Source organism: Odocoileus virginianus, chromosome 28, assembly GCF_023699985.2.
Source record: "Odocoileus virginianus isolate 20LAN1187 ecotype Illinois chromosome 28, Ovbor_1.2, whole genome shotgun sequence".
NCBI classification, from domain to species: Eukaryota; Metazoa; Chordata; class Mammalia; order Artiodactyla; family Cervidae; genus Odocoileus; species Odocoileus virginianus.
In genome coordinates this window covers 24,094,529-24,108,595 of record NC_069701.1, presented here as the reverse complement: position 1 = coordinate 24,108,595, position 14,067 = coordinate 24,094,529, and the positions used below count along the sequence as shown (strand labels likewise).

General features: G+C 38.9%; 1 protein-coding gene across 1 annotated transcript; it reads right to left on the bottom strand.

Annotated features, from left to right (window-relative positions):
- Positions 1-1,300: 1,300 nt before the first annotated feature.
- LOC110149994 (olfactory receptor 8A1) lies at positions 1,301-7,886 on the bottom strand. The gene is made up of 2 exons (XM_020912750.2): positions 7,873-7,886; positions 1,301-2,234 (listed from the first exon to the last, which is right to left on the bottom strand). Exons 1-2 carry the CDS (start codon positions 7,884-7,886, stop codon positions 1,301-1,303), a joined length of 948 nt encoding a protein of 315 aa, XP_020768409.2.
- Between the last annotated feature and the right edge of the window lie 6,181 nt (positions 7,887-14,067).

Sequence of the window (14,067 nt, the reverse complement as noted above, 5' to 3'; positions counted from 1 at the left end):
CTAAGAAAATCACACAAAGGGATCAGGTAGAAGTTCTTGGGGAGGAATAAGAAGGGAGGAGTCAAAGAGAGGAGAGGAGGAAGGCTGGATGAGAAAGCCTGGGCATCACTTCTTGGTCACTCTCAGATCCACCTCTCTGCCTGTGTACCCCCAAGTGCAAAAAAGTAGCAACTAAGTTGAGAAATACATTCTACATAGAAGAAAATTAAACAGTGAATGACTCTCAGACTCACTGCTGAAAGTTTCATTTTTACAATATTATATTTTTTAACATTTATACATTTGTATTTACATTATACATTTATGTATATACATTATACATGTACATCATACATTTATATTTTGTTAATTATATTTAATTTACAATATTATATTTTTTCAAGATGTACAACATTTTTATAGTTGACTCCAGTGGTGACCCACTCCAGTATTCTTGCCTGGGAAATCACATGGACAGAGGAGCCTGGCAGGCTACAGTCCGTGGGGTCACAAAGAGTCATACCTGACTTAGCAACTAAACCAGCATTTAAAGTTACTATAAGCTGATGTCTTTCTTTCTCTGTGCCATAAAATACATCCTTGCTGCTTATTCACTTTGTACATAGTAGTGTTAATCCCATTGCCCCAGTGTCCCTCCTCCCAGTAGCCACTGTTTAGTCTCTTTATCTGTGAATCTGCCAAAGTTTAAAATTGATGCTAAATTGCAATTAAGAGAGCAGAGTTCTACCATAGGGCTCAGGATAGAGAAAATGTTTCCTAAATGAGAGAAATGACATTAAAATCATCTGGTTTTAAGTAGATCTGAGAGTAGAGAGAGGGAAGGAAGGAAGAGGGAAGGAGGCAGGAGAAGTCACCCAGACATTGAGAGAAGGGACTGTATCCCATCCCAGGTGACAAGCATTCAGAGGAGTTCCCTCTGGGATTCATAACAACTTGTTTTTTTTCTTTTTTTAAATTTTAAATTAATTGATTTGTTTTAATTGGAAGTTAATTACTTTACAATATTGTAGTGGTTTTTGCCATACATTGACAAGAATCAACCATTGGTGTACATGTGTTTCCCATCCTGAAGCCCCCTCCCACCTCCCTCCCCATCCCATCTCTCAGGGTCATCCCAGTGCACCGGCCCTGAACACCCTGTCTCATGCATCAAACCTGGACTGACAATCTATTTCACATATGGTAATATACATGTTTCAATGCTATTCTCTCAAATCATCCCACCCTTGCCTTCTCCCACAGAGTCCAAAAGTCTATAACAACTTATTTTTAAATTTGAGCAGGAATGATGACATTTGCATCAAAGCAATTTTCCCCTCAGAGTTTTCTGCATGGCTGCATTTACCTCCTTATTCCTCAAGCTGTAGATCAGGGGGTTCAGCATGGGGATCACTGTAGTGTAGAACACGGAGGCCACATTCTCCTGGGCCAGGGAACTGACTGTGGAGGGTTTCAAGTACATGAATGCGGTCGTTCCATAGAAAATCCCCACAGCTGCAAAGTGGGAGCTGCATGTGCTGAAGGCTTTGGACCTGCCCTCCGTGGAACGAATGTGGAGGATGCTGGACAGGATGAAGGCATAGGAAATTAGGACTGTTAAGCTAGTAACTATGATGTTGAATCCAGCCAAAAAGAAGACTGTCATCTCAGTGTCATAGGTGCTAGAGCAGGAAAGTTTCATGAGGGGGAGGATGTCACAGAAGTAATGACTGATGAGGTGTTCACAATAGGGCAGATTCAACATGAGGCCAGTCTCTATGGTTGAGCCAATGAGCCCCATGGTATAGACCCCAGCCACCAGGAGGGAGCAGACTCCTTGAGACATGATGATGTTGTAAAGCAAAGGTCTGCAGATGGCAACATAGCGGTCATAGGCCATCACTGTCAGCATGTAACACTCAGCAACAACAAACACAATGAAGAAGTAGAGCTGGGACATGCACCCTGCATAGGAGATGATGTTCTTCTCTGACACAAAGTTCACCAGCATCTTAGGGGTGATGACAGAGGAGTAGCAGAGATCCACGAAGGACAGGTTGCTGAGGAAATAGTACATGGGGGTGTGAAGCTGAGCATTCAGACAAATCAGGGTTATCATGCCCAGGTTCCCTACCATGGTGACAGAGTAGATCCCAAGGAAGAGGAAGAAGAGGGGGAGCTGGAGCTCTGGTTGATTTGTTAAACCTCCAAGAATGAACTCTGTCACTGTAGAGTGATTTTCTGCAACCATTCTCCTTGGGAGACCTGTGTGATGTGAGAGAAGAACTACGTGAAAGGCTGCTTCTTGCACTCCTTGGTGAAGCTAGTTTTGAGAATCTGGGCCAGCTGAGTGATCCTGGTGTCTTTCCCGATGAATATTCCCTCATCCTGCTGTTTGTTTCAGGAGTGTTACAAGACCCTGAGTATTTCAAAGATGAGCCAAAAAGGGGGCAAGATCTGGAGCTGTTGTCACTTTCATGGTTCTCAAATAACCTAGCACAGTGCGTCTGGCAACCCACTCCAGTATTCTTGCCTGGAGAATCCCCATGGGGCTTAATGCAAACTAGAACCAAATGTTAATATTCTGTATCAACAACATTTGATGCAATATGATCAAAAGATTAAAGTCCAACACTTAGCATAGCATCTGGTGTTTAACAAGTCCTGCTCAGTATTTATTGAATACTCTAGTACCAGGTTTTTTTCTGCAACCCAAACTCTCAGATCCAGTATGAGATATTATCTGAAGGTCTGTGTTCTCACTTTCTTGCTGACTTTTAACGTTTTTCCTTAGAGATGGAAAAAGATTCCTGAGGATGGAAAAAACTTTTAAAGTATCATACCCTGTGCCAATTCACTGGCTTGGTAAGGACTGTATCAATCTATTCTCATCAGCCCTGGTTGAAAATCTATGTGGATACATGTGTGGGCCTGGGCTTTAGCACAACCCATCCACCCAAAGCATTTGTGGGTAGATCTTACAAAGCATGTGCAGGCAGATCTTACTTCTGTTGGCCTCTTGAGTCCTAAAACGACCGTGTGAGGCTGCAGTCCCTGGAGGCCTGACTCTCTAGCTACAACATAGTTCCTCCGACCGAGATGTCCAGGCCCTCCCTTGGAAGCTGATCCCATTCACTGTCCATCTGCTCCTTCTGCCCTTTCCCCTCCCTCCATCACTATTTTCACACTAGTATAGTGTTATTTTCTACTCCTACTTTCCAGGCTTGCCTTCCTTAAGAGGAATCATCACTTAGATACTAAAATGTCATTTACAACCATATACAGAGTTAAGGTAGAAGGCTAGCTCTCCAGGTTTTTTACTCTCAAGCTCTCTCTAAGAATTCTGGGTACGCACATCTTACCAAAGAATTGTGTGTCATCTTCAAAACCCCCTACAAATTTCTAAATACAAACTGAAATGCAACTAGGCCCCTAACTGAACTAACACCTGGACTGTTACAAGGTCCTTCAGACTCCTCAAGGTTCCACTTTCTTCCTCAACTCCAATCTATTCTCCATACCTACATACTTACATCACCTTCATTGAAGAGAAAAGACAGCATGACTTGAAGTATTTCGTATGCCTCCCTGTTGTTCTGAATTTAAAGTCTTCAAGAAAACATTCAAGATCCTCCAGGATCTGGTCTTCACCTTATTCAGCTCATATCTCTCATGGATCTCTCATACAAACCTATTGATTCAATTAGACCTAATTACCATCCTAATTTCTATTCCATACAAGCCAAAATCACTGTATAGAGGAAAAAGTATTGACCTAACAATAAAAATATCTGAATTCCAGACATTTTTGGCATACACTAGCTGTCTACATTTGGACACATCCTTTGCCTCTCTGGCCTCAGTTTCCCTATCTATAAACAGAATGATTGAACCAGATCATCTTAATAATCCTCCCAGTTTAAGAAAAAATACTCTATGATTCCTATAAGACCAACAAAATCCATTTCTTTTTCAAAAGTCTGTAGGTCCTCCTTGGATTCTTTCTAAGCACTCCAGATCACACTATTCTCTCTGTTCTATGAACTCCATGTCTGGAATTCAAAACAAATCAAACAGTGCATTCCTGGACCAACATCACTGGCATCACTTGAAGACATTAGAGATGCAGATTCTCAGGCCTCACCCCAGGCCTACCAAGTCAGGAACTCTGGGATGGGGCCCAGTGATCTGTGTATCACACTGTCTCCAGATGAGGCTGAAGCAGGTTCAAGTTTGAGAATCTCAATCCTGTAGGTAATAAGCAGTAGAGTTAATAGCAGAGATATATATTTATTTCAGAAATGAAATTCTTCTATTATTTATGCAAGTCCTAAGTATTGACTGAATGTGAACATACAGTAACCTATCTCAGGTTGATGAAGTGTCAGGGGGATATGGTAGTTACAACAGTATTATTGAGTTTCAAGTCAATTTCTGTGTCTGAAAGATGAAGAGATGAGTGATAACAGTTTCTAAGGTGGTTGTAGAAATAATATGGGATAATGCAGTTAGAATTTTTTTTTCAGGATGTCATCTCCTATACAGATGTGAGTTGTCAGTAGATGTCTGGAATGTTTTCCTAGTTTTTCACTGGCCTCAGGCCCTAAGGCAATGGTCCTCAACCTTGGCTGTACATTATAATCACCTGAAACATTTTAAAAAAGTGTTGATATCTATGTTTCACCCAGAGAGGTTCTAATTTATTCATCTCTGGTGAAGCCTAGGCCCTGACATATAGGATATTCCAGAGTAAATGCTCACCAGCTACTTTTATTATTGTTCTTATTTTCATTTTTAATCATGATATCAAGCAATCATCTCCCTAATGACAAAGTACTTAAGTTACAGATAGGTCCTAAGAAGCATGGATCATCATTGCTGGCTATGATACCTATAGATATCCCTTCTCTGACAGGTATTCTTTAAGTTAAAGTCTTAAATTTGCATTATTTTAATTGGTTACTTATACAGTTACTGACTTTTGTATACTGCTCTTCAAAAGTCATTCTCATTAACTCCTCTGAAAAATACTGCATATGAGCAGAAATGTGTTTAGAATAGAGTTTTCATTCCCATGTTTATATGGAGAAAACTGAAGGGCCAGACACTAAGTGACTTTCCAGAGACTTTCTAATTATGAAGAATTTGGAACTGAAACTGCTTTCTTCTGATCATGAGCTCTTCCCTTGGCCGAAGTGTGTAGCCTTACAAATCGATGCACCTAGAGGTCTAAGCAATGTTGTGATTGAATGTGTTTTATCCTTGATGTCTTACATTGTGCATAGCATATAAAAAGGGGAATGCTGTATTATTTTCCTATTCTCTAGGAAACAGAAGCTCTAAAATTTAAATAAGTTACCAAAAGGCGTAAAACTAGGAAGACACAGAATTAGGTCTAACTAAACCTTAGGACTTCTGTCTGCCAGTTTGTTGTTTGTCCACTAAACTATGTTACCTTGTTCGAGATTATTGTCTTTGTAGCAGTTTATTATTATTTAGTGAAGTTAATTTATTGAATTTTTGGACAAAGGTGATAGATGTTATGACCAATTTCAGATGCATTAAAGAAAACAGCAGGACTTCCCTGGTGGTCCTGTGGTTAAGAATCTGTCTGCCAGCTCAGGTGACATGAGTTTGATCCCTGGTCTGGGAAGATCCCACATGCCACAGAGCAACTAAGCCCATGCGCCACAACTACTTAAGCTTGAGTTCTGCAACTACTGAAGCTTGTGCCCTAGATCCCGTGCTTTGCAACAAGATAAGCCACTGTAATGAGAAGCCTGGGAACAGCAAGTAGAGAGTAGCCCTTACTTGCCGCAACGAGAGGAAGCCTTGTGCAACTCCAAAGACCCAGGGCAGGAAAAAAAAAACAAACAACTAATTAATTAATTTAAAAAATAAAAAAGAAATATTACAAAGCCAGTATTTATGCATTGCAGAAAATCAGGAGTACAAATAAGCAAAAATAAAATGCCCTTCTTGCTCCTTGGAGACAAGCAATAGTCATCACTATTGTTTTAGGTGTTTTTCAATGTTTCAATGCATATATACATCACTGATTCAATGGACATGAACTTGGACAAACTCTGGGAGATGATGAGGGACAGGGAGGCCTGGCGTGGTGAAGTCCATGGGTTTGCAAAGAGTCGGACACGACTTGGTGACTGAATATCAACAAAAATATGTTATCTAGGTGTCTCTGGTAAAGTATGTGCTTGCAATGCAGGAGACCCAGGGTTCCATCCCTGGGTTGGGAAGATCCCCTAGAGATGGGCATGGCAACTGACTCCGATATTGTTGCCTGGAGAATCCCATGGACAGAAGAGCCTGGTGGGCCACAGAGCACAGGGTCCCAAAGAGTCCAACATGATTGAGCATGTCCTTTCTCTTTCACATATGTATCTATATGTGTATAAGCATACATGTACTTTAAATAATTTTTATAACTTGCTTTTTTAATGTATCACTTTATAATGCCTTGCCTCATTCCTATAATAATAGTAACTTTAGCACTAACTATATTTCTTTTTCTAGGTGTTAAAATCCTTGATTATATTAATAGTATGAAGACAAGAAAATCTGAATTGCACTATAAACTCTACATGTTAAATTACTGATGGTTAAATTGCTAACTTTATAATAATTGCTATCAGAGGTAACTAAGATTTTTTGAGTATTATTTCTGCTCATTGTAAAAAAGAAAAACATTCTTGCAGGGAGCAACAATAGATTAAAATTATCTTACAAATTCCCTTCTACTCAAATCCACCTCTTAAAACTTAAGAAACATAGAAAATCCACCTAGAATATACCATTGCCAGAAATCACAGGGCAGTATAGGGCGAACAGTATTTACTTAGTGAGGTGCAGATGGGAAAATCCTAGACAGCATTGACTTAATTATTGATTCCCACAATCATCTAATAATATAAAATAGGAAAACACGACCCCATATTTGCTATCGGTCACTACAATTCCTACCTCCAGTTCTACCAGACCATCAGAGGCTCAGGATTGCTGCCCCAAGAACACAGCACACAAAGAAAAACCACCTGGAGATGAAGGCAAACATATTGAGAATAGCCTGCATTAGACTCAAGAGGTGATGAAAGAAATATTTTTCTCATAGAATTGTTTAAATTGTAATTAAATACCTCTGCCCATGTACAGCTGTACACAGTCTCCTGAAAGTTCTTGGAGATGCCTCGATTTTGACAGCTAGGAAATTAATATCAGGAGACAAGAGGACCATATAGATTTACATCTAGCCCTAAATTTACTCAAAGGGACCAGCACCGTCATGAAAAAAGGGTCCATGAGGTTTGGAGATGTGGGGGTGTTTTTATATGTATATGAGCAGAACTTCTCCTGGGAGGCAGTCACTTCAGAGACTGGGGCCCTTAGCAAAGGACAATTAGAATTTTGATTTACACTTGGGCTGTGCATTATTTTCTTGGGTCCCAAGTGTGTTAATTTTCTTTTTATTGGGGAAGTCAACTTGCTGTTTGACAAACTACAGTCTAATGCCTTTTTTCAAGTAATTTGCCATCAATGAGTCCATCACCATCCTCATTATCATCATTTCAAGCAGTACCACTAGCCCCACAATCCCTGAGGTTATTATTATCAACACCATTGTCAGTCACTATCATTATGGTTGTTACTCATCATTAGTTATTCACGATCAAGCATAATCAACTATGATTAAAAGGCTTATTTGAAAACATTTAAAAAATAACATTGACTATTTTAATAAAACTGCAATTTCACTAAAGGAACCTTAATTCATAAGGAGTGCTAAATTTGTCACCTTGATGTTGTACCTCTAGATTGACTGTGTAGAATGGCAGGAGGTTGAGGGCATAAGAAGGTAGATTTATAAGAATTCTTCACTTGTATATTTTCATTCATAAGGAAAATATGCTGATAAGAATGTGCCCTTTTCAATGTGCCCTTTTCAATACTATATTCAGTAATATATTATCTGTGAAAATGCTGCTAGTGAAGATTTTTAAATTAAACTTTTTTTTTTAGTTAATTGTAGATTCACATAGGGGTACAAAAAGTAATAGAGAGAGATCCTGTGTACCCTTGAGTAGTTTCCCCCAATGGGAACAATTGGAAAAGTTATAATAAAATATCACACCCGGGATGTCCTTGGAATTTTCCAAGCAAAAATCTTGATGTGGGTAGCCATTCCCTTCTCCAGGGGATCTTCCTGACCCAGGCATCTAGTTCTCATCTTCCACTTTGCAAGAAGATTATTTTCCCTCTGAGCCACCGGGGAAGCCCCACATGTCGATTGATCTTCAGATTTTCCCACTTTTATTTATACTCATTTGTGTGTATGTAAATTAACCTCAAAGCAGTTTTATCATATCACAGATTGTATATCCATCACCACAGTTCATATAGAAAGGTTTACCTCACCTTTATTTTCTAATTTTTAAAATAATAATTTAGTTTCTTATTATCTACCAAAGAAAGCTAGCTATTTTTCTTTAGTATCTTTATATTCTTCCCAATTTAACCATATTTTATGTGTTTAAGTCCATTGCAATCATTGTCCTTATATAGCTTAACATTTTCTTGCCCAGAGAATCCCATGGGTGTAGATGCCTGGCTACGCTACATGGGTTGCAAAGAGCCAGACCTGACTGGGAGACTAACACTTTCACTATGTACCCACTAGAGATGTTAACACTTGAAAATGTGACAATATCATTTTGTTGAGAATGGAGAGCAAGTGCACATCTTATACAGTGCTAATGGAAAATAAAATTAAACAACCTCTTTGCAAGATTGTATGGTGGTTTCTTTTAAACTTGTCTATGGGCAGTTTTTAGATAGGTAAACATTAGGGCTCAGGTAAACATTGAAAAACATGTTAGCGGCTGACATCATTATTATTGTTACTCAATTACATGAAGGGATCAAGTAGCAGTCCTTATATAGAGATCATTAGCGAGGAGTAAAGAGAGAAGAGGAAAATATCTAGATGAGGAAGTTTCTGGAAATCACTTGCTGGAAACTTTCATTCCACCTCTCTCTGCCTTGTGTACCCCCAAGTGCAAAAAGTAGATTGTAAATTAAGTAATATTTTCTACATAGAAATTAATAAAAGGTGTATTTCAAACTCACTGTTGAAAGTTTAATGTTTTATTGAGGTGTAACTGATATACGCAAAGAGTCAGACACAACTGAGTGACTGAACTGAAATGAACTGAACAGAATTGATATACAATATTATATTAGTTTTGGATAAAGAATATACTTATTCAATATTTTTTGTAGTATACTCCACTTACAGTTAGTGAACTGTAACTCCACTCACAGTAAAGTAAGTGACTCATTAGAAAAGACCCTGATGCTGGGAAAGATTGAAGACAGGAGGAGAAGGGAATGACAGAGGATAAGATGGTTGGATGGCATCACCAACTCAATGGACTTGAATTTGAGCAAGCTCCAGGAATTGGTGATGGACAGGGAAGCCTGGCATGCTGCCGTCCATGGGGTCGCAGAGAGTCAGACATGACTGAGCTCTTGAACTGAACTTACAGTTAAGGAGACATAAGAGATGTGTGTTTGATCCCTGCATCAGGAAGATCCTCTGGAGGAGGAAATTGCAACCACTCTAGTATTCTTTTTTATTTATTGAAGGATAATTGCTTTACAGAATTTTGTTGTTTTCTGTCAAACCTCAACATGAATCATCCATAGGTATACATATAACCCCTCCCTTTTGAACCTCTTTCCCATCTCCCTCCCCATTCCACCCCTTTAGGTTTATACAGAACTCCTATTTGAGTTTCCTGAGACATACAGCAAATTCCTTTTGGCTATCTATTTACGTATGGTAATGTAAGTTTCCATGTTACTCTTTCCATCCATCTCATGCTCTCCTCCCCTCTTCCCATGTCTATACGTCTATCCTCTATGTCTGTTTCTCCCTGCTGCCCTAGTTCTTCAGTGTCATTCTTCCTGATTCCGTATATATGTGTTAGAACACGATATTTATCTTTCTCTTCCTGACTCACTTCACTCTGTATAATAGGTTCTAGGTTCATCCACCTCATCAACACTGACTCAAATGCATTCCTTTTTATGGCTGAGTATTATTCCACTGTGTATATGTACAACAACTTCTTTATCCATTCATCTGTCAATGGACATCTAGGTTGCTTCCATGTTCTAGCTATTTTAAATTGTGCAGCAATGAACAATGGGGTACATGTATCTGCTTCAAGTTTGGTTTCCTCAGAGTACATGCCTAGGAGTGGGATTGCTGGGTCATATAGTGGTTTTGTTCCTAGTTTTTTAAGGAATCTCTATACCATCTTCCACAGTAGCTGTATTGATTTACATTCCCTCCAACAGTTCAAGAGTGTTGCCTTTTCTCCCCACCCTCTCCAGCATTTATTGTTCGTACTTTTTGATGATGGCCATTCTGACTGGTGTGAGGTGATATCTCATTGCAATTTTAATATACATTTCTCTAAATTGCCAATATCTACTGGATCATCAAAAAAGCAAGAGAGTTCCAGGAAAACATCTATTTCTGCTTTATTGACTATGCCAAAGCCTTTGACTGTGTGGATCACAATAAACTTTGGAAAATTCTGAAAGAGATGGGAATACTAGACCACCTGACCTGACTCTTGAGAAACCTGTATGCAGGTCAGGAAGCAACAGTTAAAACTGGACATTGAACAACAGATTGGTTCCAAATAGGAAAAGGAGTACGTCAAGGCCATATATTGTCACCCTACTTATTTAACTTATATGCCGTGTACATCATGAGAAATGCTGGGCTGGAGGAAGCACAAGCTGGAATCAAGATTGCCAGGAGAAACATCAATCACCTCAGATATGCAGATGACACTACCCTAATGACAGAAAGTGAAGAAGAACTAAAAAGCCTCTTGATGAAAGTGAAAGAGGAGAGTGTAAACGTTGGCTTAACGCTCAACATTCAGAAAACTAAGATCATGGCATCTGGTCCCATCACTTCATGGCAAACAGATGGGGAAACAGTGGAAACAGTGGCTGACTTTATTTTTCTGGGCTCCAAAATCACCGCAGATGGTGATTGCGGCCATGAAATTAAAAGATGCTTACTTCTTAGAAGGAAAGTTATGACCAACCTAGATAGCATATTAAAAAGCAGAGACATCACTTTGTCAACAAAGGTCCATCTAGTCAAGGCTATGGTTTTTCAAGTGGTCATGTATGGATATGAGAGTTGGACTATAAAGAAAGGTGAGTCCCGAAGAATTGATGCTTTTGAAGTGTGGTGTTGGAGAAGACTCTTGAGAGTCCCTTGGACTGCAAGGAGATCCAACCAATCCATCCTAAAGATCAGCTCTGGGTGTTCACTGGAAGGACTAATGTTGAAGCAGGAAACTCCAATACTTTGGCCACCTGATGCAAAGAGCTGACTCATTAGAAAAGACCCTGATGCTGGAAAAGATTGGGGGCAGGAGGAGAAGGGGACGACAGAGGATGAGATGGTTGGATGGTATCACCGACTCAATGGACATAGGTTTGGCTGGACTTTGGGAGTTGGTGATGGACAGGGAGGCCTGGCATGCTGCTGCGGTTCATGGGATCGCAAAGAGTCAGACACGACTGAGTGACTGAACTGAATGAATGAATAATGAGCAATGTTGAGAATCTTTTCATGTGCTTGGTAGCCATCTGTATGTCTTCTTTGGAGAAGTATCTGTTTAGGTCTTTCCCCCACATTTTGATTGGGTTTTTTGTCTTTCTGTTATTGAGTTGTATGAGCTGCTTGCATATTTTGGAAATTAATCCTTTGTCAGTTGTTTCATTTGCTATTATTTTCTCCCATTCTGAGGTCTGTCTTTTCAGCTTGCTTATAGTTTCCTTTGCTGTGCAAAAGCTTTTAAGTTTAATCAGGTCCCACATGTTTACTTTTGTTTTCATTTTTTTTACTCTAGGAGATGGGTCATAGAGGATCTTGCTTTGATTTATGTCATCGAGTTTCTGCCTATGTTTTCCTCTAAGAGTCTTATACTTCCTGGTCTTACACTTAGGTCTTTAATACATTTTGAGTTTATCTTTGTGTATCGCATTAGGAAGTTGTCTAATTTCATTCTTTTACATGTAGCTGTCCAGTTTTCCCAGCACCACTTATTGAAGAGGCTGTATCTGCCCTTGTATATTCTTGCCTCCTTTGTCAAAAATAAGGTAGCCATAGGTGCATGCATAGGTTTATTTCTGGGCTTTCTGTCTTGTTCCATTGGTCTATATTTCTGTTTTTGAGCCAGTACCATGCTGTCTTGATGACTGTAGCTTCATAGTATAATCTGAAGTCAGGAAGGTTGATTCCTCTAGCTCCAAACTTTTCTCAAGACTGCTTTGCCTATTTGGGGCCTTTTGTGTTTCCATATGGATTGTGAAACTTCTTGTTCTAGTTCTGTGAAAAATGCCATTTTTAATTTGATAGGGATACATTGAATCTCTAGATTGTGTTTGGTCATATAGTCATTTTCACAATATTGATTCTTCCTACCCAGGAACATGGAATAGCTCTCCATCTGTTTATGTCATCTTTGATTTCTTTTTTTTCCCTCATCTTTGATTTCTTTCACTAGTATCTTATAATTTTCTCTGTACAGTTCTTTTGTCTCCTTGGGTAAGTTTATTCCTAGATACTTAATTCTTTTTGTTGCAATGGTGAATGGGATTGATTCCTTAATTTCTTTTTCTGATTTTTCATTGTTAGTATATAGAAATGCAAGTGATTTCTGTGTATTGATTTTGCATCCTGCAACTTTGCTAAATTCACTGATGAGTTCTAGTAATTTTCTGATACTATCTTTAGGGTTTTCTATGTACATTATCATGTCATCTGCAAACAGTGAGAGCTTTACTTTTTCTTTTCTCATCTGGATTCCTTTCTTTTTCTTCTCTGATTGCTGTAGCTAAGACTTCCAGAACTATGTTGAATAATAGTGGAAAAAATGGACACCCTGTCTTGTTCTTGATCTTAAAGGAAATGCTTTAAGTTTTTCACCATTGAGACTAATGTTTTCTGTAGGCTTATCATATATGGCCTTTCCTATGTTGAGGTAGGTTCCTTCTATGACCGTTTTTGAAGAGTTTTAATCATAAATGTGTGTTGAGTTTTGTCAAAGGTTTTTTCTGCATCTATTGAGATCATCGTATGGTTTTTATCTTTCAATTTGTTAATATGGTTTGTTAATATTAATATGTCAATATTGATTGATTTGCATATTATAAAGAACCCTTGCATCCCTTGGGTAAACTGAACTTGATCATGGTGTGTGAGCTTTTTGATGTGTTGCTGAATTCTGTTTGCTAAAATTTTGTTGAGGATTTTTGCATCTATGTTCATCAGTGATATTGGCCTGTAGTTTTCATTTTTTTGTGTGTTGTCTGTCTCGTTTTGGTATCAGGGTGATGGTGGCCTTATAGAATGAGTTTGGAAGTGTTCATTCCTCTGCAATTTTTTGAAAAGAGTTTTAGAAGGATAGGCATTAGCTCTTTTCTAAATGTTTGATAGGATTCTCCTGTGAAGCCATCTGGTCCTGGGCTTTTGTTTTTTGGGAGATTTTTCATCACAGCTTTAATTTCAGTGCTTGTAATTGGGTTGTTCATAATTTCTATTTCTTCCTGGTTTAGTCTTGGAAGATTGAGCTTTTCTAAGAATCTGTCCCATTTCTTCCAGGTTATCCATTTTATTGTCATATAGTTGTTCATGATAGTCTCTTCCTGTCCCTGCTTTCCTCTCCTTACTGATAAACCCTAGTTTCTCTATGTGTGAGTCTGTGAATGTTTAAAATTAAAGTTAAATTCCAATTAAGATAGTGGAGTTTACCTATGGGAGTCAGGATACAGAAAATGCTTCCCAAATGAGAGAAAATATGAAGAAATCAGAGGAGAGGGTGGGCAGAAAGAAGGTGGGAAGGAGCAAGGAGCAGTCTCCCAGCCATGCAGAGAAGGGAATATTTCCCTCTCCAGGTGGGTGAGAATTCATAGGGCTCCTTTTTGGGATTCATGACAGCTTACTTTTAAAACTAAGAAAGAATAGTAACATTTGCC